Genomic DNA, 25,726 nt, shown 5'->3' with positions numbered 1-25,726 from the left:
GCGAGTGTCCTGGTGGCCGAGGGGAGGGGTCAGCCGCCTCCGCGCATGCCCCGTGCGCTCGCAGGCCCGGCGGTAGTGATGGCGGCTCGTTGCGTGAGGCTGGCGCGGCACAGCCTCCCGGCTTTGGCGTTGTCTCTCAGGTAAGGGGCGCCGGCTGCCCGGGGTGAGGAAGGGCGCGGTGCGCGTGCCGCCCCCGTCTGCTCCGACCCGAGCCCTTCCCGGCTCAGGCCCGGACGCTGTGGGCGGCGGTTCCCCCACGCGGGGCGCGGACACCGCGGGGCTGCCCTGCGGCCTCGCTGCCCGTGCTGCCCGCGCGGCGGGCCCGGGGAGGGTGGGGCGGCGCACCGCGCGAGCCCGAGGCCGCGCCGAGCCGCCCGCGAGCCCAGGCCGGCGCGAGGCGGCCGCGTGTGCGGGTCCCCGGGGCGCGGGGCGGTGGCGCGCTGGCTCCTTCCGCTCGGCCCGAGTCCTCGTCCACCTCCGCGTGCCCCGGAGCCTGAGGTCAGAAGGGCAGCGGCTCCTGCCCCTCTGTGGGGACAGCGGCTTATTTAGACAAGAGCGGTGACTCCGCGGCGGGGGTCACGAGGCAGTGCCCTCACCTTGGCTTTTCTTCTTTCGTGTTTTTTTTTAAACCTGCCGTTTCTGATTTTTCAGAGTCTAGTCTCATAAGTTAGTTTAGCGAGTGCTTAGCACCTTCTGCGTTGGGGGAGCTTCCCAGAACCAGGTTATTTGGTAGAAGACAGATTGGGTAGAAGCTGCGTAGAGCAGGAGCTGGGCTTTCCCCGCAGGAGCTGCTTGAGTGATGGGGAGACCGGGCAAGGCATGGGGAATACGGTAGTGCGCGGGGATGCAGCTGCGATTCCAGCCCGATACGTGGTGTAGAACTGTGTGGGAACAAGCCCACCGAGAAAGCCCGAGTGAAAAGGCCTCTTTGCTCAAGTAATTTGTGATTTTTGTACCTGGAATTAATTGCCAGGACAGCGTGAATTTCTGCTCTGAGAACTGGGTTTGTGGCAAGAGGCTCAAGTTGGGGAGTCTAGAGAGCTGAATTGTATGCGTAGCTTTCGGAGTAACTGAGCCCCCGGAGCCTCCGTCTCCCTCCCTGCAAAGCAAAGCAAGACTCGCTCTGGCTGCTGCGGGAGCCTCTGGCGCTCCAGGAGGGGGTCGGCAGAGCGGAGGTGAACTGTAGAATGGCGGTGACTGTCGCATCCAGAGGTCAGGACATCTAGGAAGAAAGGCAGACTTCACAACAGCACACTCAGTTTTCGGATTATCAGTTTTTTTCATCACGAAAGTAAAAATAACAGTAAAAAGGTTATTGCATTTCACCCCCAGGGAAACAGACGAATGAATCCTCTTCTTGCTTTCTGCGGGCCTCAGACACATGTACCTCCACAGGATTTCTGGTTTGAGTTTATAAAAGCGGGGTCGCGTTTTGTGCATTTCTCTCAGTTGCATTTCTTCTGCACAGTACACCCGTGGTGTAGCCAAAAGATGGCAGTTTAACATATTCTGTTTGGTAGCTGCTCAGTATTCCAGATCATGGAAGCAACAGCTTGTTCAGCCATCTCCTTCTGACCAGCGATCTGTTTCCAGTTGGTGTAAACATCCTTGTACCTATGTTTTGTGTACTCCTAGCTTTCCTGTTCATTGAGGCAGTTTTTTTTTAACCTGGGAAGAAATTGCATGTGGTTTACTTTCAGGTTGGACTGTGGCATAATTAAGAGCTCCACTGGACCTGGTGCAGAGATGTGTATCACTCCTTAATGGCTTTGTGGCCTTGAGTCTGTCACTTAACCTTTTTCATGTGGGGATCAGATTGGGTAATACTCTAAGTCCCTTGCAGCATTAGTTTTAGAGCTCTTTGTATTTCCCCTGTACATACCATCCCTGTGCTTTCCAACCTCCATGCCTTTGTCCAAGCCCTTCCCTCTTCCTGAAGTGCGTCTGTCTCATCCATTCCTGACTCTGTATGTGAACTCTTACTTATCCTTCAGAGCCCCGCTGCACAAACCCTTTCATTGCCTTCCATTTCCCCAAAGCTAGAAGTATTCTACTCTGAGCCTCCCAAAGTGCATGGTTCCTCTTTTATCACTTTCAAACCCCACGTTACCTTTCTTTGTGCGTAGATATCTTTTTTGCATGACTGAAGTACCCTGTGGGCAAGATCTCTGCCCCTCCAGCTTTGTAATCAGCATCAGCACTGGGCCTCACCTCCAGTAGTAGCTACCGCATTGCTGTGTGGTGGGGCTGGGTGACCATATCTCAGAAGGAGATGTTTAAAGTGGGGAGAAGAGGAGGTTAGTACCATAGCCTTGGTACACTGACATATTAGCTTGGGCATGTGTTGCAGAAGACTTTATATCAACAAATAGCTTCTATATGTCATATGCAGTTTGCCTTTATTGGATCTAAAATAAATCCTTTCTCCCCATGAGTCAGTAGCAAATAGTTTTAAATTCTCTGATTTCTGAAGTCATACATCTGACTTTAAGAAGCAAAAAAACCATGATCTTAATTTCTAGCATTTGGACTTGTCTTTAGGTCCTCTCCTCGACTGCTGTGCACAGCTACAAAACAGAAGAACAATGGCCAGAACTTGGAAGAGGACATGGGTCAGAATGAACAGAAGACAGATCTGCCCTCTGCAGAGAAGACACTGATGGAAGAGAAGGTCAAGCTGGAAGAGCAGCTAAAGGAGACCATGGTAAGGTTGCGGGCTCTTGTGGGGAGCGTGGTCTTTCGAATTCCAGGTGAGTCTTTTCCGAGGACGTCTGGCCAGCCTCCGTGACAACGGAGACGGAAGCCAGACAAATCCCATCATTGTCCAAGGACTATGGCTAGGTCCTACAACAAGTTACTACCGGAGAAGGGATAGAACCCAAATCCCGTTTGGCTGTGGTTGTCATGAGGGTCATCTCTATATGCTACCTAGAGTATATTGAATTAAAGCTTAAAATGGTCTTTACAGGTGAGGACTATTCCGTTGGGCCCTTGAAGCTGGTCTTAGGGAAGGACAAGGGTGGGGGGCGGAGGTACGGCCACGTGGTGCTCCCTAGGGAGGTAAGAGTTCTGTGAACTGATTAGTAATATGGGTTATGACCCCACGTGGAAAGGCATGGGTGGCACAAATTGAGCCCGCTCAGCATTTAAGAATGATAGTGTCAGGCACTGTGTGCTGGGGCCGTTCTCACCCCTTTATTTGTATTCTCACAGCAGCTCTGTGAGTCAGCCCTTAACATCCCTGCTTACAGATGGGGAAACTCCCCAGGGTCACCTGGCCACTGAGTGGCAGGGCGAGGGCCCGAGCCTGGGAGGCCTTGCTCTTAACCACGGCTCTGGAATCGCCTGAAGGCTGAACACGGTAACCTGGTGCACACGAAAAACAGAAATTCCAGGAGATGGATGAGAGTACAGGAAAAGTTGGTGCAGAATGAGGAAGATACCAGGATTCAGATGATTAGTACACAATAAAGGTTTCAACTGAATCATTTCTGGGCAATGTTAACAATACCAAAGGTTCACTGGTGGGGTTTTTCCTCTTCTGTGGCGTAGAGGCCAAAGCTGTCCACTCAGGTTCGTTGTTCTCCTAAACCTCTCTTCAGGGTGTGGGAACTGAGGCAGGTCAGCCCCTAACCGGGGTTCTAGGATTCCCTTAAGTTGGAGATTCTGCTGAGGAATGAATGAATGGTCCTTCCTTGAGGAGAACCATCGGAACCCCGAGAAACTAGAAGCTTTTCCTTGTCCTTTCCCCAGCTATACACTGAGTGAGAATGGCCTTGGGGGCTATATGAATATGCAACACCTGGCCATCTTTTTCCCACTTGGTGGAAATAGTGACACAGGTTAATTTGTTTGTTTATTAAGCAGCAGCTGTCTGTAACCCAAAGTCTCAAACGTGATGATAGCTGTTATTTGTGTTTTGACTTGGAGTTTGTTACATCAGATATGCATGCTTTCCTGTGAATTTGTTCCATATTTAATTCATGTGAATCAGTGTTTCTTTCTCCCTTTCTTTTTTTTTAAGGAAAAGTATAAGCGAGCTTTAGCAGATACTGAGAACTTGCGGCAGAGGAGCCAAAAACTGGTGGAGGAGGCGAAGCTATATGGTAACTTTCAACATTACATGGTATTGATCGTGGGGAAACACGGGGCAAGGGAGGGGGTGCCAGGCAGAGTGGTCAGCCCCGTGAGGAGGTGGGGAGCCTGCAGGTTGCACTCCCTCCAGGTTTTGAGGTGGGTCAGCCGTTGTCTAGAAGGAGCCAAATTGCCCTTACGACTCGCACTCGGAGTGCTGAGCGTGGTTCCTTCAACGAGGGGCGTGTGCCCTGCTCTTCCACACCGAGACCTCAGTGTGAGCCTGCAGGTAACGAGCAGGTCGGCTCCGTGAGGTTCAGTTCCTCAGCCGGAGCAGCCCTAACGTTGGTCTCGCTTAGGGCCTCCTCACATTCTGTCTGCACTGTCACCTTTGTATGTTTCCGTCATCATCCTTCCCGTTTTTACAGTTGAGGTCAGTGAGGCTGAAATGACTTGCCATTCAGCACAGACCTGGTAGTGGCGCTGGCACTGAGGCCCGTCTCCCAACCCCAGATGTGTCGTGTTGATTACCCAAAAGCCTACCCTTTGAGTACCTGTGGGGACGGAGCTTTCAGTCCCCCTGTCGTAGATGCAGAACCTCAGGTTCACAGTAAGACCTTGGGTGCTCACAGTGGAAACTATTGATAAGATCCGAGTTCAACACAGAGAACAAATCTCTCTTTTTAAAAAAAATTTTATTGAAGTATAGTTGATGTACAATGTTGTGTTAATTTCTGCTGTACAGCAAAGTGATTCGGTTATACATATATATATATTCCCTTTTTTATATTCTTTTCCATTATGGTTTATCACAGGATATTGACTATAGTTCCCTGTGCTCTACAGTAGGACCTTGTTGTTTATCCATCCCATATATAATAGTTTGCATCTGCTCATCCCAAACTCCCACTCCATCCCTTCCCCACTCGCCTGCCTTGTCCACCACAAGTCTGTTCTCTGTGATTCTGTTTTTGTTTCATAGATAGGTTCATTTGTGCCAGACTTTAGATTCCACATATAAGTGATATCATATGGTATTTGTCTTCCTCTTTCTGACTTACTTCACTTCGTATGATAATCTCTAGTTGCATCTGTGTTGCTGCAAATGGCATAATTTCGTCTTTTTTTTAATGGCTGAGTCATATTTCATTGAATATACATATATACCACATCTTCTTTATCCATTCATCTGTCATTGAACATTTCCATGTTTCCATGGCTTGGCTATTGTTAAGTAGTGCAGCTGTGAACATAGGAGTGCATGTATCTTTTTGAATTATGGTTTTGTCTGGATGTATGCCCAGGAGTGGGATTGCTGGATCATATGGCAACTCTAGTTTTAGTTTTTTTGAGGAACCTCCATACTGTTCTCCATAGTAGCTGTACCAGTTTACATTCCCACCAACAGTATAGGAGGGTTCTCTTTTCTCCACACCCTCTCCAGCATTTGTTATTTGTAGACCTTTTAATGGTGGCCATTCTGACTGGTGTGAGGTAGTACCTCATTGTAGTTTTGATTTGCATTTCTCTAATAATTAGCGATGTTGAGCGTCTTTTCATGTGCTTATTGGCCATCTGTATGTCTTCTTTGGAGAAAGGTCTATTTCAGTCTTCTGCCCATTTTTTGATTGAGTTGTTTGGTTTTTTGTTATTGAGTTTTATGAGCTGTTTGTATATTTTGGAAATTAAGCCCTTGTAGGTTGCATCATTTGCAAATATTTTCTCCCAGTCTGTATGTTGTCTTTTTGTTTTGTTTTTAGTTTCCTTTGCTGTGCTAAAGCTTGTAAGTTTGATGGGACCCATTTGTTTATTTTTGCTTTTATCTCTATTGCCTTGGGAGACTGACATGAGAAAACATTGGTACAATTTATGTCAGAAAATGTTTTGCCTTTGTTCTCTTGTAGGAGTTTTACGGTGTCTTGTCTTATATTTAGGTCTTTAAGCCATTTTGAGTTTATTTGTGTGTATGGTGAGAGGGTGTGTTCTAACTTCATTGATTGACCTGTGGCTGTCCAACTCTACTAACACCACTTGCTAAAGAGATTGTCGTTTCTCCATTGAATATTCTTGTCTCTTTTGTCAAAGATTAATTGACCGCAGGTGTGTGGGTTTATTGCTGGGCTCTCTGTTCTGTTCCATTGATCTATATGTTTGTTGTTGTGCCAGTACCATGCTGTTTTGATTACTGTAGCTTTGTAGTATTGTCTGAAGTCTGGGAGGGTTATGCCTCCAGCTTTGTTCTTTTTCCTCAGGATTGCTTTGGCAGTTCTGAGTCTTGTGGTTCCATATAAATTTTAGGATTATTTGTTCTAGTTCTGTGGAAAATGTCATGGGTAATTTGACAGGGATCACGTTAAATCTGTAGATTGCTTTGGGTAGTATGGCCATTTTAACAGTGTTAATTCTAACAGCCATGGCCGCTGAGCCTGCACGTCCGGAGCCTGTGCTCCGCAACGGGAGAGGCCACAACAGTGAGAGGCCCGCGTACTGCAAAAATAAATATATATATATATATATATATATATATATAGTATCATGTCATTTGCATAAAATGACAATTCTCCTTCTTCCCTACCATTTTGGATACCTTTTATTTCTTTTTCTTGTGTGATTCCTGTGGCTAGGACTTCCAATACTATGTTGAATAGAAGTGAAAGTGGGCATCCTTGTCTTGTTCCAGATTTTAGTGGGAAGGCTTTCAGCTTTTCACCATTGAGTATTATGTTGGCTATGTGTTTGTCGTAAATAGCTAGCCCGTGCGCCACAGCTACTGAGCCTGCGCTCTAGAGCCCAAGAGCCACAACTACTGAAGCCCGCGTGCCTAGAGCCCGTGCTCCGCACCGAGAAGCCACCCCAATGAGAAGCCTGCGTATTGCAACGAAGAGTAGCCCCCGCTCGCCGCAACTAGAGAAAACCCGCGCGCAGCAACCAAGACCCAATGCAGCCAAAAAATAATTAATTAATTAATTTAAAGAAAAACCAAAAAACCCCAAATATAACATGCAGGCAGCACTGCACTTGTGACACCACGGGCTCCAGCCCCGGGATCTCAGGGACGCCGCAGACTCCAGTCCTCCATCCTGGCGGAGAGACAGCAAGCCAGGCAGTGCTGAAGCAGGGGCCAGGCCAGAGCTCCCGGGCGGCGCCTCGCTGCAGGGACAGAAGCCGAGGTACACCTCCTCTTCCAGCACCTCGGCTCCTTCGTGACACATGATACGGTAGCACTGACCTTTGATAGATTAACGAAAACATTTGGATTTATGAGCTTTGGCTGCGTCCCCAGAGCCGTACTCGGTGTTCTTATCTTGTTATGCTTTGTGTTTTACTCTGATAAAACTGAAGGTGAAAGAGGGCAAAGAGAAAATAACACCACCCAATTCCCCTCACCCAGCACCAACGCCGCCGTGCTGTGTCACATCTGCTTCCTGGGTTTTGGTTTTCGCGTTAATAAAACTGACAGGTAGCGGCAGAGTCCCCTCCGGCCACCAGCCCTCGCCCCTTCCCCCTCCTCCGCCGCCGCGGAGCCGCAGGCAGGACGGGCGGTGCTCCCCTAACACTGTTTTCACCGCCTTTTTAAAAGTCCTGCGGTTGCCCGTGGACGTGCTTTTGTCCTTGGCCTATTTGCATTTAGCCCACACTGAGCGCCAGGGGCCCCGCACGGTTGCAGGAGCTCGCGCTGCAAGGGAGAACAGGCCAAACACCGGCCCCGGCACGTCGCCGACTCCCAGAGGAAAGGGAGGGGCGAGACGTGCTACGCGCGACTAGACGGGAAAACAGACTACCGCCTCTCTGCGCTCCCAAGACCGCACTTCCGGCGCCGCACCCCCATGCTCCCTCCTTATTGGTTCTTCCCTTGACCACGCCCCTCCGCGGAGAGCCTCCTCCCACGGTTTCCTTCACCTTTCACCTCCTCACCTTCTCGGGCTCTGGAAGGCCTCAGAGCCCGCCTACCGGGGGAGGGGAGAGTGCTCCTCCAAGACCGGCAATTAGTGGTGAGTATGATCTGTCCATCAGAGGACAAGCGGTGGTGGATTGGCTGAGGGGAAGTAGTTGGGCGGGGGGGAAGGAAGCACAGAGTCTGCGCGAGTGTCCTGGTGGCCGAGGGGAGGGGTCAGCCGCCTCCGCGCATGCCCCGTGCGCTCGCAGGCCCGGCGGTAGTGATGGCGGCTCGTTGCGTGAGGCTGGCGCGGCACAGCCTCCCGGCTTTGGCGTTGTCTCTCAGGTAAGGGGCGCCGGCTGCCCGGGGTGAGGAAGGGCGCGGTGCGCGTGCCGCCCCCGTCTGCTCCGACCCGAGCCCTTCCCGGCTCAGGCCCGGACGCTGTGGGCGGCGGTTCCCCCACGCGGGGCGCGGACACCGCGGGGCTGCCCTGCGGCCTCGCTGCCCGTGCTGCCCGCGCGGCGGGCCCGGGGAGGGTGGGGCGGCGCACCGCGCGAGCCCGAGGCCGCGCCGAGCCGCCCGCGAGCCCAGGCCGGCGCGAGGCGGCCGCGTGTGCGGGTCCCCGGGGCGCGGGGCGGTGGCGCGCTGGCTCCTTCCGCTCGGCCCGAGTCCTCGTCCACCTCCGCGTGCCCCGGAGCCTGAGGTCAGAAGGGCAGCGGCTCCTGCCCCTCTGTGGGGACAGCGGCTTATTTAGACAAGAGCGGTGACTCCGCGGCGGGGGTCACGAGGCAGTGCCCTCACCTTGGCTTTTCTTCTTTCGTGTTTTTTTTTAAACCTGCCGTTTCTGATTTTTCAGAGTCTAGTCTCATAAGTTAGTTTAGCGAGTGCTTAGCACCTTCTGCGTTGGGGGAGCTTCCCAGAACCAGGTTATTTGGTAGAAGACAGATTGGGTAGAAGCTGCGTAGAGCAGGAGCTGGGCTTTCCCCGCAGGAGCTGCTTGAGTGATGGGGAGACCGGGCAAGGCATGGGGAATACGGTAGTGCGCGGGGATGCAGCTGCGATTCCAGCCCGATACGTGGTGTAGAACTGTGTGGGAACAAGCCCACCGAGAAAGCCCGAGTGAAAAGGCCTCTTTGCTCAAGTAATTTGTGATTTTTGTACCTGGAATTAATTGCCAGGACAGCGTGAATTTCTGCTCTGAGAACTGGGTTTGTGGCAAGAGGCTCAAGTTGGGGAGTCTAGAGAGCTGAATTGTATGCGTAGCTTTCGGAGTAACTGAGCCCCCGGAGCCTCCGTCTCCCTCCCTGCAAAGCAAAGCAAGACTCGCTCTGGCTGCTGCGGGAGCCTCTGGCGCTCCAGGAGGGGGTCGGCAGAGCGGAGGTGAACTGTAGAATGGCGGTGACTGTCGCATCCAGAGGTCAGGACATCTAGGAAGAAAGGCAGACTTCACAACAGCACACTCAGTTTTCGGATTATCAGTTTTTTTCATCACGAAAGTAAAAATAACAGTAAAAAGGTTATTGCATTTCACCCCCAGGGAAACAGACGAATGAATCCTCTTCTTGCTTTCTGCGGGCCTCAGACACATGTACCTCCACAGGATTTCTGGTTTGAGTTTATAAAAGCGGGGTCGCGTTTTGTGCATTTCTCTCAGTTGCATTTCTTCTGCACAGTACACCCGTGGTGTAGCCAAAAGATGGCAGTTTAACATATTCTGTTTGGTAGCTGCTCAGTATTCCAGATCATGGAAGCAACAGCTTGTTCAGCCATCTCCTTCTGACCAGCGATCTGTTTCCAGTTGGTGTAAACATCCTTGTACCTATGTTTTGTGTACTCCTAGCTTTCCTGTTCATTGAGGCAGTTTTTTTTTAACCTGGGAAGAAATTGCATGTGGTTTACTTTCAGGTTGGACTGTGGCATAATTAAGAGCTCCACTGGACCTGGTGCAGAGATGTGTATCACTCCTTAATGGCTTTGTGGCCTTGAGTCTGTCACTTAACCTTTTTCATGTGGGGATCAGATTGGGTAATACTCTAAGTCCCTTGCAGCATTAGTTTTAGAGCTCTTTGTATTTCCCCTGTACATACCATCCCTGTGCTTTCCAACCTCCATGCCTTTGTCCAAGCCCTTCCCTCTTCCTGAAGTGCGTCTGTCTCATCCATTCCTGACTCTGTATGTGAACTCTTACTTATCCTTCAGAGCCCCGCTGCACAAACCCTTTCATTGCCTTCCATTTCCCCAAAGCTAGAAGTATTCTACTCTGAGCCTCCCAAAGTGCATGGTTCCTCTTTTATCACTTTCAAACCCCACGTTACCTTTCTTTGTGCGTAGATATCTTTTTTGCATGACTGAAGTACCCTGTGGGCAAGATCTCTGCCCCTCCAGCTTTGTAATCAGCATCAGCACTGGGCCTCACCTCCAGTAGTAGCTACCGCATTGCTGTGTGGTGGGGCTGGGTGACCATATCTCAGAAGGAGATGTTTAAAGTGGGGAGAAGAGGAGGTTAGTACCATAGCCTTGGTACACTGACATATTAGCTTGGGCATGTGTTGCAGAAGACTTTATATCAACAAATAGCTTCTATATGTCATATGCAGTTTGCCTTTATTGGATCTAAAATAAATCCTTTCTCCCCATGAGTCAGTAGCAAATAGTTTTAAATTCTCTGATTTCTGAAGTCATACATCTGACTTTAAGAAGCAAAAAAACCATGATCTTAATTTCTAGCATTTGGACTTGTCTTTAGGTCCTCTCCTCGACTGCTGTGCACAGCTACAAAACAGAAGAACAATGGCCAGAACTTGGAAGAGGACATGGGTCAGAATGAACAGAAGACAGATCTGCCCTCTGCAGAGAAGACACTGATGGAAGAGAAGGTCAAGCTGGAAGAGCAGCTAAAGGAGACCATGGTAAGGTTGCGGGCTCTTGTGGGGAGCGTGGTCTTTCGAATTCCAGGTGAGTCTTTTCCGAGGACGTCTGGCCAGCCTCCGTGACAACGGAGACGGAAGCCAGACAAATCCCATCATTGTCCAAGGACTATGGCTAGGTCCTACAACAAGTTACTACCGGAGAAGGGATAGAACCCAAATCCCGTTTGGCTGTGGTTGTCATGAGGGTCATCTCTATATGCTACCTAGAGTATATTGAATTAAAGCTTAAAATGGTCTTTACAGGTGAGGACTATTCCGTTGGGCCCTTGAAGCTGGTCTTAGGGAAGGACAAGGGTGGGGGGCGGAGGTACGGCCACGTGGTGCTCTCCTAGGGAGGTAAGAGTTCTGTGAACTGATTAGTAATATGGGTTATGACCCCACGTGGAAAGGCATGGGTGGCACAAATTGAGCCCGCTCAGCATTTAAGAATGATAGTGTCAGGCACTGTGTGCTGGGGCCGTTCTCACCCCTTTATTTGTATTCTCACAGCAGCTCTGTGAGTCAGCCCTTAACATCCCTGCTTACAGATGGGGAAACTCCCCAGGGTCACCTGGCCACTGAGTGGCAGGGCGAGGGCCCGAGCCTGGGAGGCCTTGCTCTTAACCACGGCTCTGGAATCGCCTGAAGGCTGAACACGGTAACCTGGTGCACACGAAAAACAGAAATTCCAGGAGATGGATGAGAGTACAGGAAAAGTTGGTGCAGAATGAGGAAGATACCAGGATTCAGATGATTAGTACACAATAAAGGTTTCAACTGAATCATTTCTGGGCAATGTTAACAATACCAAAGGTTCACTGGTGGGGTTTTTCCTCTTCTGTGGCGTAGAGGCCAAAGCTGTCCACTCAGGTTCGTTGTTCTCCTAAACCTCTCTTCAGGGTGTGGGAACTGAGGCAGGTCAGCCCCTAACCGGGGTTCTAGGATTCCCTTAAGTTGGAGATTCTGCTGAGGAATGAATGAATGGTCCTTCCTTGAGGAGAACCATCGGAACCCCGAGAAACTAGAAGCTTTTCCTTGTCCTTTCCCCAGCTATACACTGAGTGAGAATGGCCTTGGGGGCTATATGAATATGCAACACCTGGCCATCTTTTTCCCACTTGGTGGAAATAGTGACACAGGTTAATTTGTTTGTTTATTAAGCAGCAGCTGTCTGTAACCCAAAGTCTCAAACGTGATGATAGCTGTTATTTGTGTTTTGACTTGGAGTTTGTTACATCAGATATGCATGCTTTCCTGTGAATTTGTTCCATATTTAATTCATGTGAATCAGTGTTTCTTTCTCCCTTTCTTTTTTTTTAAGGAAAAGTATAAGCGAGCTTTAGCAGATACTGAGAACTTGCGGCAGAGGAGCCAAAAACTGGTGGAGGAGGCGAAGCTATATGGTAACTTTCAACATTACATGGTATTGATCGTGGGGAAACACGGGGCAAGGGAGGGGGTGCCAGGCAGAGTGGTCAGCCCCGTGAGGAGGTGGGGAGCCTGCAGGTTGCACTCCCTCCAGGTTTTGAGGTGGGTCAGCCGTTGTCTAGAAGGAGCCAAATTGCCCTTACGACTCGCACTCGGAGTGCTGAGCGTGGTTCCTTCAACGAGGGGCGTGTGCCCTGCTCTTCCACACCGAGACCTCAGTGTGAGCCTGCAGGTAACGAGCAGGTCGGCTCCGTGAGGTTCAGTTCCTCAGCCGGAGCAGCCCTAACGTTGGTCTCGCTTAGGGCCTCCTCACATTCTGTCTGCACTGTCACCTTTGTATGTTTCCGTCATCATCCTTCCCGTTTTTACAGTTGAGGTCAGTGAGGCTGAAATGACTTGCCATTCAGCACAGACCTGGTAGTGGCGCTGGCACTGAGGCCCGTCTCCCAACCCCAGATGTGTCGTGTTGATTACCCAAAAGCCTACCCTTTGAGTACCTGTGGGGACGGAGCTTTCAGTCCCCCTGTCGTAGATGCAGAACCTCAGGTTCACAGTAAGACCTTGGGTGCTCACAGTGGAAACTATTGATAAGATCCGAGTTCAACACAGAGAACAAATCTCTCTTTTTAAAAAAAATTTTATTGAAGTATAGTTGATGTACAATGTTGTGTTAATTTCTGCTGTACAGCAAAGTGATTCGGTTATACATATATATATATTCCCTTTTTTATATTCTTTTCCATTATGGTTTATCACAGGATATTGACTATAGTTCCCTGTGCTCTACAGTAGGACCTTGTTGTTTATCCATCCCATATATAATAGTTTGCATCTGCTCATCCCAAACTCCCACTCCATCCCTTCCCCACTCGCCTGCCTTGTCCACCACAAGTCTGTTCTCTGTGATTCTGTTTTTGTTTCATAGATAGGTTCATTTGTGCCAGACTTTAGATTCCACATATAAGTGATATCATATGGTATTTGTCTTCCTCTTTCTGACTTACTTCACTTCGTATGATAATCTCTAGTTGCATCTGTGTTGCTGCAAATGGCATAATTTCGTCTTTTTTTTAATGGCTGAGTCATATTCCATTGAATATACATATATACCACATCTTCTTTATCCATTCATCTGTCATTGAACATTTCCATGTTTCCATGGCTTGGCTATTGTTAAGTAGTGCAGCTGTGAACATAGGAGTGCATGTATCTTTTTGAATTATGGTTTTGTCTGGATGTATGCCCAGGAGTGGGATTGCTGGATCATATGGCAACTCTAGTTTTAGTTTTTTTGAGGAACCTCCATACTGTTCTCCATAGTAGCTGTACCAGTTTACATTCCCACCAACAGTATAGGAGGGTTCTCTTTTCTCCACACCCTCTCCAGCATTTGTTATTTGTAGACCTTTTAATGGTGGCCATTCTGACTGGTGTGAGGTGATACCTCATTGTAGTTTTGTTTTGCATTTCTCTAATAATTAGCGATGTTGAGCGTCTTTTCATGTGCTTATTGGCCATCTGTATGTCTTCTTTGGAGAAAGGTCTATTTCAGTCTTCTGCCCATTTTTTGATTGAGTTGTTTGGTTTTTTGTTATTGAGTTTTATGAGCTGTTTGTATATTTTGGAAATTAAGCCCTTGTAGGTTGCATCATTTGCAAATATTTTCTCCCAGTCTGTATGTTGTCTTTTTGTTTTGTTTTTAGTTTCCTTTGCTGTGCTAAAGCTTGTAAGTTTGATGGGACCCATTTGTTTATTTTTGCTTTTATCTCTATTGCCTTGGGAGACTGACATGAGAAAACATTGGTACAATTTATGTCAGAAAATGTTTTGCCTTTGTTCTCTTGTAGGAGTTTTACGGTGTCTTGTCTTATATTTAGGTCTTTAAGCCATTTTGAGTTTATTTGTGTGTATGGTGAGAGGGTGTGTTCTAACTTCATTGATTGACCTGTGGCTGTCCAACTCTACTAACACCACTTGCTAAAGAGATTGTCGTTTCTCCATTGAATATTCTTGTCTCTTTTGTCAAAGATTAATTGACCGCAGGTGTGTGGGTTTATTGCTGGGCTCTCTGTTCTGTTCCATTGATCTATATGTTTGTTGTTGTGCCAGTACCATGCTGTTTTGATTACTGTAGCTTTGTAGTATTGTCTGAAGTCTGGGAGGGTTATGCCTCCAGCTTTGTTCTTTTTCCTCAGGATTGCTTTGGCAGTTCTGAGTCTTGTGGTTCCATATAAATTTTAGGATTATTTGTTCTAGTTCTGTGGAAAATGTCATGGGTAATTTGACAGGGATCACGTTAAATCTGTAGATTGCTTTGGGTAGTATGGCCATTTTAACAGTGTTAATTCTAACAGTCCAAGAGCACGGGATATCTTTCCATTTCTTTGAATCATCTTCAGTTTCCTTTACTAATGGTTTATAGTTCTCAGCATGTAAGTCTTTCACCTCCTTGTCAGGTTTATTCCTAAGTATTATTTGATGGGATTTAAGAGGTATTGGTTTTTTTTACATTCCTTTTCTGATATTTCATTGTTAGTATAAAGAAATGTAACCAGTTTCTGTATGTTAATCTTGTATTCTGCTACCTTGCTGAATTCCTTTATCAGTTCTAGTAGTTTTTGCGTGGAGTCTTTAGGGTTTTCAAAATATAGTATCATTAGTGGGAAGGCTTTCAGCTTTTCACCATTGAGTATTATGTTGGCTGTGTGTTTGTCGTAAATAGCTTTAATTATGTTGAGGTGTTTTCTCTATACCTACTTTCGTAAGAGTTTATCATGAATGGTTGTTGGATTTTATCAGATGCTTTTTGTGCATCTACTGAGATGATCATGTGGTTTTTGTCTTCTCTTTTGTTGATGTGGTGTATCGCATTGATTGATTTGCATATGTTGAACCATTCTTATGACCCTGGGGTGAATCTAACTTGGTCGTGGTATATGATCTTTTTTTACGTGTTGGATTCGGTTTGCTAACATTTTGTTGAGAATTTTTGCATCTGTATTCATCAAAGATATTGGCCTGTAATTTTCTGTTTTGGTAGTGTCTTTGTCTGGTTTTGGTATCAGGGTGATGGTGGCTTCATAGTGTCCTTCCTCTTCAGTCTTTTGGAAGAGTTTGAGAAGAATTGGTGTAGGTTCTTTGCGTGTTTGGTAGAATTCGCCTGTGAAGCCATCTGGTCCTGGACTTTTGTTTGTAGTGAGTTTTTTATTTTATTTTATTTATTTTTGGCAGCATTGGGTCTTTGTTGCTGCGCATGGGCTTTCTCTAGTTGTGGCGAGCGGGGGCTACTCTCTGTTGCGGTGCGCAGGCTTCTCATTGTGGTGGCTTCTCTTGTGGAGCACGGGCTCTAGGCGTGTGGGCTCAGTAGTTGTGGCATGTGGGCTCAGTAGTTGTGGCATGTGGGCTCAGTAGTTGTGGCTCGTGGGCTCAGTAGTTGTGGCTCACGGGCTCTGTAGAGCACAGGCTCAGTAGTTGTGGCACGCGGGCTCAGCTGCTCCGCGGCATGTGGGATCTTCCCAGACCAGGGCTCGAGCCCGTGTCCCCTGCATTGGCAGGCGGATTCTTAACCACTGTGCCACCAGGGAAGGCCCAAGGCCTGTTTTTAGTGTGGATGCCTGCCACCTCTTTCCTCATCGTGTCCTGGCCATTATCCCCTTGATAGGAGGTGTGACTGGTGGTCTGGTGACCAGAGTCTGTACTGGATTTGAGCGGGGCCTCCTCTCTGCTCTGTGGTTGTCACAGCCCTGTTGGGGGCAGGTCCTGCTCCCTAGTTGTTGGAATAGAGGCCCCCAGATCCGTTTCTGAGCTGCCTTGTGGGGCAGGCAGGATTGGAGTGCTCCCGCTGGAAGGGGAGCCACTCGGTATCCCTCCGCCAGAGCCATCTACCAGGGAGTGTGCTCTGTGGTGCCATCTGTCACCTGTTGTGCGGGCTCACAAAGTGCGCTGTTGTCACACTGCCCTCGGCCCCGTCTGCGCTGTGGGAACGCAGGCAGTCGGCCCTGGGGTCCCTCAGGTGCTGCGTGCACAAAACCACCAGCACAGATCCACTGAGGTCAAGTCCCAGGACCGGAGTAGTCATGCGGCTGGACCTGCCGTGGGAGCTGTGGGGGCAGCCCAGACCCCGGCGCTGCCTCTGCGCGTGCCCGCAAAGCCCACAGCTGCGAAGGCCGGGCCTGTCCCGCCGCGGGAGCGCCCTTTCCACTCGCATGTCCCGCACGTGCTGCTGAGTTGACAGACTCGGCGGCAGTGGCGTGGATCACGCGGCCGCGGGGAGGGGGCTCTTTTCAGTCTTAGCTCCGCGTGTGGGCAGCCCCCTGGCGCTGGCACTCCCAGAGCTCATAAAGGCGGCACCCAGCAAGAGGCTGCCATGGCGGGCCCCAGCTTTCCCCTCGCGGGCCCCTTAACAACGGCGCTTCACTTCTGGGAACGCTCTTCGTTCCTGGATGCAGTCACCTCAGCTCCTGTTCTTCTTCCTCCTTCTGGTCATCCCCTGCGCTGGCTGTGTGTCTGTCGCCCTCCACGTGTCTGGGTTCTTCAGGGCTCGGAGCAGGCCTCCCCTCCTCTCGCCGTCTCCCCTGCCGACTTGCCCTCCCACGGTCTGAATGGCATCCACGCACAGGTTCTCTTTCCAGCTCAGACATTTCTTCTGCGTTCTGGTCCTGGATGTCTCAGGGGTGTTTTAAACTGGATTCTCCCCTCTGCCTGTGTTTCCTTTCTCCCTCATTTGAGGAAGTGATACTGTTGCCCACCCGGGTGTCTAGGTCAGGCATGTGAACTACCCTCTCCTCGCCCAAGCTTACTCCCCTCCCATCCAGTGAGTGGTATGCCTGGACTCTGGTTCATCCACTTGTCTCTGCTGCCTCCGCTCTGGTCCGGGCCAGCTTCAGCTCTGGCGTCCCTGCTCCACGCCCCAGGCAGAGTGGCCACAGCAGACCTCTGCCCGTTCCACTGCCCCGTCTGGAAGCTTCGGCTACTCCGGGTCTGCATCTTCCCGGTGGGCTGGCCGCCCTCAGTTCCTCCAACGCGTGGCTCCCTCCCGGCTCTCCAGGCCTCAGTTCCCGGAACCCTCTTCCGCCTACCCTGCCGAACCACGTCCCTTAGGTTAGTCTGTCCTCAGCGCTCACGAGCGTGCCTTGTGTAAGTTATCATTGTACTTGCCACTTGTGTGACCATTTCCTGCGTGTCTCAGAGACCATACGTTCCATGTGGGCAGACATTCCCCGGGAACTAGCACAGGGTTAATCCTTAATAGATGCTCCCATCTTTATCGGATAGGTGGAATTTTAATTTCATTTTAAAGCAGTGGGGTGAAAACCCTATGTGAAAGAGTAAAGCCTAAAACGAGCGCACTGCCTCCTTCGAAGCGCACAGCCTTCAAGACCCGCGAAGACTTGAGTGGGCCGCGCTAGAGCCTGACGGGTTGCTGCACGGCCAGGGCCAGGGCCAGGGCCAGGGCCAGGGCGGGGCGGCCGGGGGAGCTGACCCGGTGTGCGCCTCTCATCCGCCCTGACCTCCTTCGTTCAGCAGCTGGAGCATTGTCTTGGAACCACAAACGTTTGTGTTTATGCAAAGTTTTTTAACACGTTATTTCTTCTGTTAGATAAAGGTTAAGGCTTGGGGTGTGTCCCGGTAACTTTTACCCCACCGTGCCAAATAATTGCTGACGTCTATTGAGTACTTAGTGTTCTAGGTGCTCTGAATGTGTGTGGTTTTGTCCTCCTAACCTCACTGTGTTAGGTACTGTTATCCCTGTTTTATAACCAAAGAAGCTGAGACCCAGAGAGGTTAACCAGGATCACACGGGCAGTTTGGTGACAGCCAGGGATGTGGCCGCAGGCCCCGTGCTCTTTAGCTGAGGCGGCCACCTGGGCCCCTTCCTGGCTCTGCTGTCTGCGGGAGCGACGTGCGCCGGGGTTCGCGTGTCCTCTTAGCCTGGAGCAGCACTGATGGTTCTGCAGGTTTTCAGCTGCTGGTCTTTATACCTCATTGGCTTTTGTCTAAACCCCAGAAGAGTTGGTCTGTTTTTTAATCCAGCCATTGAAATTCTAGGGCAAACTAGCGATTTGAAGAGGTGTCATTAAAGAGCCCGCGTGTGACGTAAACGGGGCTTATGGTTCTGAGTTGGCCGTGCCGTTGACACAGAACGCAAATGCTGTTCTTCTTGAACTTCGTGCAGGCATTCAGGGCTTCTGCAAGGACTTGCTGGAGGTGGCAGACATTCTGGAGAAGGCAACACAGTGCGTCCCGAAGGAGGAGATTGGAGACGATAACCCGCACCTGAAGCACCTCTACGAGGGGCTCGTGATGACTGAGGCCCAGATCCAGAAGGTGTTCAGGAAGCACGGCTTACTCCGGCTGAACCCCGCGGGGGCCAAGTTCGACCCCTACGAGCACGAGGCCTTGTTCCACACGCCGGTTGCGGGCAAGGAGCCGGGCACGGTGGTGCTCGTCAACCAAGTGGGGTACAAGCTGCACGGGCGCACCCTGAGGCCCGCCCTGGTCGGGGTGGTGAAGGCGGCGTAGCGGCCTCGCGGGCTCCGCGCGGCTGTGTCACGAGACCACTCGCCGCCTCAGGCCGCTGCATCTTTTCTCCGCTGCGGGTGCCTGTGACCTTCTCCTAAACCTTGTTGCCAGGCTTTAGTGACCAGTGGCTGGACAGGAAGTAAGCCGGGTGCACAGCCGCGTTAACGAACGTTCGCGAGTTACTAGTTCCGCGCGCCCACGGGACAGGCCGGCGGGATGCCACCGGACCCTGGGGTGTCGGGAAAAACACCGTGTCCGCTCAAGCCCTGGTGACGTCGGAGTATTTCAAATGAATAAAAGGTCTGCGGGAATCCTGCTGTTTGCTAGCGGGCTGCGCCGGCTGCGCCGCGTCCTCTGCGTCTCACTGTCGCACGCGAGTTCCTGGACTGCTTAGCCCACCCCCCGCCGCTCGCCGAAGGCAGGGCAAGCGTTTAAACAGTTTTCTTGCTAAGGAAAATTGTACGATGCCCTTGGTGAAGACGTATTCGAGTTCGTTTATGATGAGTTACCGTCTCGCTGCTAAGAGCGATCGTCCCCCGGCTTTGGGAGATGTGAGACCCGCGGGCGCACGCTAACGTCCTCGCCCCCTTATTCTGCCAGTAACTGAATTTGACACACTCGGTTACTTTTGTCCTGTTTTGTTCATCTCTTTATAGAAAAGTTTAAATCGATACCCAACTAGTTACTAGTGACCAGAAGGTACTTTCCCTAGGAAGATGGACTCTCTCGGAGATCTGAGGACTGTGTGCGTGGTATGTTTTAAATGTTAAATTTAAAATTTTATTTCAGAGGATTAAAGCCCTGTTGTTTATTTTCCTACGTTCTGCTAGCTGTGTGCTCTGGTGGAGGAGATCCTTACTAAGCAAAGAAGCGTGGCTTAGCTTTCCGGGTCTCTGCTCAAATCCTGCAGCTGTGTGCCTGACACGCGGGCGTGCTGGCTTCTGTCCCGGAAGGGGACCGTGGATACTCAGCAGCAGCAAGGACACACGACCGGCAAGCGCTGACCCTGTGACCCGCCGCCGTAGGACCCTCCGTTCCTCACGTTAGGGGAAGGTTGAACGACTGAGGTACTCTTATAAACCAGGGGAAAATAACCTTCCACTAGCTTTGCTTCTAAGAGGTGCTTCTAGGATTAAAGGTCAATACCCTTACTTCGATTTACTGCACAAAAAAGGTGGGGAGTCGATTTGAAAGGTGGAGGTAATACTCCCATAATTAAAATTCCAATTTATACCATTTCAAGAAACTCCCCCCCCCCCCCTCCTTTTTATAAATTTATTTTTGGCCGCGTTGGGTCTTCGTTGCTGCGCGCGGGGGCTGCTCTCCATTGTGGTGCGCGGGCTTCTCACTGCGGTGGCTTCTCTTGTTGCGGAGCACGGGCTCTAGGCGCGCGGGCTTCGGTGGTTGTGGCGCGCAGGCTCAGTCGTTGTGGCGCACGGGTTTAGTTGGTACACGGCACGTGGGATCTTCCCGGCCCCCTGCACTGGCAGGCGGATTCTTAACCACTGCGCACCAGGGAAGCCTGTCCTCCTTTTCTTTTAAGCTGCTTTAAATAACTTGGTCAAGAGCATAGCCCAGAACTAAAGGCAGCAGTACAGCGTATTGAGAAACGGCCGAGAGTTACGCCTGCTCGTTACACTGTGGCTGTGAGCACAGCCTTTCGCCTCCCTGGACTCATCTGTAAAATGAGGGTGAATGAGAAAAGTAATTTTCAAACTAATTTCTTGGAACGTGTGCAGTCCCCTCCCATCCCTTTTCACCTAGAGCCGCGCCTGCAAAAAGGTGCTAGACCTAGAGGTGACGGTCTCGCTTAAAGGTGATCAGCTGTTTGTTTACTGTTCTTCACTCATCCACGGTCGGTCACTGCTAACAGGAAAACAGGTAATTTTGTACACACCGACACTGGCAGTTAAAGACCCGCGCACCGCACTCTCGTCGAGTTCCCGGGTTTTGTGTAATCGCGGCCTGGATTCGTAGCACGTGTAGGTGACAGAGGCAGCGCTGTCTACTCACCATAGGCTCTCCTGGCCTGGCTCCACGAGAGCTCTGGGTGTCCCGCTTCTTTCAGGGAAGGAGAGTGGCGTGAAGGGTTTCTGCTTCACTGAACTCTATTCTAACTAACTCCTCATGGTTTGGAGGAAAAACTGGTGTGACACACACGGAAGTGCCACACTAAGACGTCACGGGCTGTCCCCCATCCTGATTTTGAAGGCTGGCTCATACCATCTATGAGACTGAAAAGCTAAGGCTCCAGGGGCAGGCGGTTAAAAAGCAAGCAGTGACACTGTTTGGTTCTCAACCTGTTTAATACGTAAAAGGGAAATAAGAACAGTAGGCAGAGTTTCGGTTTTAATACATTCTCGGAATGTTGGCCACCCAGAGCATTATTCTGAATAGCTGATTATCTTTTGTGACTCAAAGAGTTTAAATTCTGAAAAGACCTAATTAATTCCATGGGATTATGGTGACTAATTTATCATGAGAATTAAATATAGAAATTTAAAGGCTCCGAGCTAACAAACAGCGGGGTAAGGACTGATGTGACAGTAATAGCTGGAGTTGAACGGGATAAGGGGCAACCAATCATAAAACTACATTTCCCTTGTAACGAAGCGTTCTAATACTTTAACATAAATTATACATTCATCATGGTGTTTGTTTGTTTAAAAACAGTCAAGCCTAAATAAATTCTTCATACCGTCAAAAAGATACACATACTGAAAACCTGCTTAAACACAAAAGTTTTTCATTTGACAGCTCTCAGCCAGGGCCACGCACATTTACAGGGAGCTTTTGCTTCTCAAGCTTAATGAAAGTCTGGCAGTCATTTTATATAAAAATAAGACTAGAGTTAAAACCTCATCAAACTAGGAATCTGATGTAGAAAATCAGTGACATCAGAGTAGCTAAAGCCAGTGGTTCTCAAACTTCTGCCTGCCTCCGGGTCACCTGGAAGGCCAGTAAAAACACAGCTCTGCGGGCCCCACCCCTGGAGTTTCTGAGGACTGGGGCGGGGCCTGAGTACCTGAATCTCTAGCAGGTTCCCAGGGGATGCTGACGCTGCCAGCCCAGGAGCCCCAGGTGAGAACCACTGGCTGGAACACCTGCGGGAACGTAGCTCTGTCTCCATCTCCGCTCAGCGGTAGACAGGACCGCGCTCCGCCAGCCGTCGCTATCCTGCGGGGCGCCCGCGAGCGACCGCGCTGCCCGCTACTGCGCGCTCACAGAGACGTCCTGGGCTCCTCGTTAGGTCACAGGGAGCGCTTCTCTGCCAGCGTGCCGTGCAGTTTACAACTAAAGCCATGTACAGTGTGTCTGAAGGGCTTATTTAATGCTGAAACTTTTACCCCTAGAGGACAGAAGAACGTAAAAAGAAAGGAAAAGGCACCGTAATTAAGTCGTTCTTGTTAATGATGAGGTTTTCTTCCTTTTTCTTTCAAATAACTTCACTTTAATGTAACTTCAAGCCCAAACACTCCGGGAGGTAAACAGTCTTGGTAGCTATGAGGGAGGAGAGGCAGGACGTGCCCCGGGAGGAGCCGACCGCTGGGCTCCGGCCGCTCCACCGACTCCAAAGCAAAGCAGGGCCTTGGACACGGGAGCCCTGAGCGGCGGGAAGCCGAGGGACCCCCCTCAGGCTCCGGAAGGAAGGGCCGTCCGGGTCCACGAGAGAGCGCCCCTGGGAGCGTCTCCAAACAGGGCCGGGCAGAAGCCACCTCTGAGTGTGGTTCAAGACGGTGACCCAGAGACGCGGTGCCCAGGCCTCGCCCCCCGCCAAGCTGAGCGCCTGACGCCACCCCGAGTAAGATGCAGGGCCAGAGTCGCAGCGAAAGAGGCACCTGCAACCAGGGTGAAAACCCTGGGGGGAGCTAACGCCCGAACCCAGAGAACTCTCAGCCGTGAACCTTCTACAACGAGTTCTTCCCGCATGCAAGCTCTCAGAGCAGCCAAAAGCAGCCCCAGCATTCTGGCAGTCCGTGCTGGGCCCGGTGTCCCCCGAGACCCTAGGGAGCCTGCCAAGGGCCGCTGTTCCTCCCACAGTGAGCCCCCCGCGAGCAAGCGGGGGCGGTCAGACTCGGGAGCTACGGACGCGCCACTTGGCCAACCTGTTCCACACCAGATTCCTCCTCTCCAGGCCCTACGGACGCCCTGTCCCGTCTTTCCCCGGCCTCCCTTCCACCTGCCCTGCCCGGCCCCCGTCTAAAGTGCCCCGTGCCGGGCTGTGCCGGGGTGTCAGGTCACAGGGCGAAGCTGGCAGCCCGGCAGGGCACGGCGCCCCTCTGCCCACAGCGCGACAGTCATGCACCAAAGGGAAGAAACTCACAAATACAGGGAAATTGCCCAATCTCCTAATTTTCTCCAAACTGAACACTTAAAGGCGAATCGTCATCTTAAAGTATTACCTTCAGGACTAAGTTAAAATAGATACTCGTCTCCCCCACGATGTGAGTGTTACTATTGCTTCTAAAGAGGACCATAAGAAGAACTGATACCCCCCAAAAAGAACTCAATTTGTTTAAAAAGGAGGAACGGGGAAAAAAAGCGTTTCCTCGCCCCTCCCCTGCCCCCCCACCCCACCCCCGGCCCCGGTCATTTTGGCTCACAAGCTCTTTAGCATCATTCCAGGTCTCACAGCGACTCGCCTTCAGGAAGCATCCCTGGAAATCCAGCCGCTCTCCGTGAGGAAGTTTAAAATCCTTTTCTTCAGGACCTTGTCCAGGTAGCTGGGCAGGCGGCTTTTGGAGGGGATGCCCTGCCGCTTCTGGAGGTGGTCCTTGATGATGATGGTCTTCACGGTCACGTAGCGAGCGGGGCTCAGGTTCACGGAGCTACAGAGCACCTTCTCGCGGTCCGACAGCAGCTCGAAGCCGGGCAGGTTCTCGATGGCGGCGAATTCGCTGTCCTTGCCGTCCTCCTTCCCCCGCTTGGAGCCGGCCGTGTTCTTGTTCTCCTTCCGCTTCTCCCGCTTGTGCCGGGCCGCCTCGTACTCGGCCGATTCCTCCATCTTGGTGATGCCGTTGCGCCGGTACCGCTGCAGCTCCCGGATCTTGGCGCGCAGCATCTTCTCCTTGTGCATGTTTTCAAACAGGTCGTCGAACTCCTTGCAGGACATGAACTGGTAGAGCGGCCGCAGCTTCAGCCGCAGCTCCTTCTCCTCCTTGGTGACCTTGCGCTTGGCCGTCTTCTCCTTCTCCTTCTTGTCCTTGCCCAGGAAGGCGGGCACCAGGTTGTAGTCGCGCGCGATGTTCTTGCGCCGCTGCCGCTCCTTGAGCTTCCGCACGTACATGTCCACGTGCGCGCGCTTCAGCTCGATCTCCACGTCGTCGTCGTCGTAGTTGACCGAGAGCCCGCTGATGAGCGTCTCGGCGTCCTGGTCGTACTCGATCTCGTAGTCGTCCCGCAGCGGCATGTAGCCCAGCTGCTGCTGCTCGGCCACCGAGATGTCTAGGGGAGGCAAGGGGGTGGTGAGGCTGGGAGACAGGGGGCCTCCACTGGGGCAGGTGTGGTCTGTCACCCGATTGGGGATGGTGTCGGGGATGCAGGCTTTCCCCAGGTTTCCGTGGATGTACATGCTTACATAATGCTCCATCACTTCCTGGGGAGTCCGGGAAGCGCCAACGTGAGCAGCCATATCCTCCTACAACGGCAAAGGTCAGAGGTCATTTCCAAAGTCAGAGCCTCGGACTCAGGGCTCGCGCGATTCCCTTACCGCTTGCACAGAGGTTCACCTGAACTACTTCCTATGGCACCACTACAGTCCCCTCCCCAGAGACGCTCCTCCTGCACGTTCTCTTGGGCGGGGCTGATCACGTGGAAGTCAGCGCTAGAGGGAACCTTCGAGGATTCCGCCCGCGAGAAAGTGAGGACCCAGAGAGGCGCCAACGTGCGCGGGGTCACGGCGCGAGCTGGCGGCAGAGCGGGGGCTGGCACCCACGTCTGAGACCCCGACTCTCCTCCGGGCCCCCTAAGAGGGCGAGCAGAGGCCCCTGGCACGGGCCGATCTGCCCGCCGCACGGCCCGCGCCCGAGCGGCTAGGTCTGGCTGAGGGGCTCACAGGGCGCGGGCGCACAGCCAGAGCCCGGGGGCGCCCGCCTCATGCCAGCCCACCTCTCCATTCCCAGACCAGACAGCAGACGCGCCCGGGTCTCCAGCGCGCTGCCCGCCCCCCAGCAGAAAGGGCCGAGGCCCGGTCTGCCCCGGCGTCCGCCTGTCCCTTTCCTAGGGGGCGGTCGGGCTGGGTGGGAAAGAGCCTTTCAGAGGGGAAGGCGAGCCGGCACTTCCGACAGCCCCCGTGGTCTGGCGGCTGGAAACGCCCGGCTGCACGCAGGCGTTCATGCCTACAGAAGGTAACTGCCCGCGAACACAGGGTTATTAATGGGAGGAAATCGTACAACTCCCTCAATCTTTTCCTTCTGCCAAGAGGCCTCTTCCTCAAAGTCAACCGCTAAAGCCACTTCAGAAGGTAACTGCCCAGAATGCGCACTCATTCACCGGCAGCCACTCGGCACCCCGCCGGCCTCGCTCACCCCGCGCTCTGCCCTCCCGGCTCTGGGCAGCCGCCGGGGCGCCGCACAGGCTGCCTTCAGCCCCCCGAGATCGGGATGATCCCTGCACCCCCAAAGGCCAAACTGGAACCCAGGAAAACAGCCGGTCCCCTCGGGCTGACGCTACTGACAAACTGGGCACGGAGGGGAGGGGAGGGGAGGGGAGGGGAGGAGAGGGGAGGGAAGCGATTAGGAAGGATCCCTGGCACAGTGACCAGACCCAGCGTCCCTCCCCGAGGTGCCGCACAGAGGGCGGGGCCGAAAGGCACCAGAACAAAGAAGGCAGGACCAGGACCTAACTGCAAGGCCTCTTCCTGAGCACCATGCAGGGAAAACGGAGGACCAGAGCTAACGCTAGACTCTGTCTCATG

General features: G+C 51.8%; 3 protein-coding genes across 6 annotated transcripts in view; 2 read left to right on the top strand and 1 right to left on the bottom strand.

The window, feature by feature from the left end:
* On the top strand, positions 1 to 6,473 carry LOC112063752 (grpE protein homolog 1, mitochondrial-like). The gene is made up of 3 exons (XM_024119408.3): positions 1 to 140; positions 2,542 to 2,704; positions 4,025 to 6,473. Exons 1-3 carry the CDS (start codon positions 46 to 48, stop codon positions 4,385 to 4,387), a joined length of 621 nt encoding a protein of 206 aa, XP_023975176.2. The 5' UTR covers positions 1 to 45; the 3' UTR covers positions 4,388 to 6,473.
* A 1,692-nt stretch (positions 6,474 to 8,165) lies between these two features.
* The window catches only part of GRPEL1 (GrpE like 1, mitochondrial), a 23,586-nt gene continuing 6,025 nt past the window's right edge, over positions 8,166 to 25,726 (top strand). The window contains exons 1-4 of one of the 3 annotated variants that reach the window (XM_024119517.3): positions 8,190 to 8,296; positions 10,698 to 10,860; positions 12,182 to 12,263; positions 18,464 to 19,121. In XM_024119517.3, coding sequence (XP_023975285.1) covers positions 8,202 to 8,296; positions 10,698 to 10,860; positions 12,182 to 12,263; positions 18,464 to 18,810 — 687 coding nt within the window. In that variant the 5' untranslated portion in view covers positions 8,190 to 8,201 and the 3' untranslated portion in view covers positions 18,811 to 19,121. Of the gene's footprint in view, positions 8,297 to 10,697; positions 10,861 to 12,181; positions 12,264 to 18,463; positions 19,122 to 25,726 lie in introns of those variants that run through there. The other 2 variants (XM_028492343.2, XM_028492344.2) reach the window with 2 other exon arrangements.
* The window catches only part of TADA2B (transcriptional adaptor 2B), a 16,303-nt gene continuing 10,461 nt past the window's right edge, over positions 19,885 to 25,726 (bottom strand). Inside the window, exons 2-3 of one of the 2 annotated variants that reach the window (XM_028492342.2) lie at positions 23,454 to 24,448; positions 19,885 to 22,159 (exon numbers count right to left, since the gene is read on the bottom strand). In XM_028492342.2, coding sequence (XP_028348143.1) covers positions 23,456 to 24,448 — 993 coding nt within the window. In that variant the 3' untranslated portion in view covers positions 19,885 to 22,159; positions 23,454 to 23,455. Of the gene's footprint in view, positions 24,449 to 25,726 lie in introns of both variants that reach the window. The other variant, XM_024119516.3, reaches the window with a different exon arrangement.

Source organism: Physeter macrocephalus, chromosome 7 (genome assembly GCF_002837175.3).
Source record: "Physeter macrocephalus isolate SW-GA chromosome 7, ASM283717v5, whole genome shotgun sequence".
NCBI lineage: Eukaryota > Metazoa > Chordata > Mammalia > Artiodactyla > Physeteridae > Physeter > Physeter macrocephalus.
The sequence above is the reverse complement of the archived record's forward strand: the minus strand, read 5'-3'. Positions and strand labels throughout refer to the sequence as shown.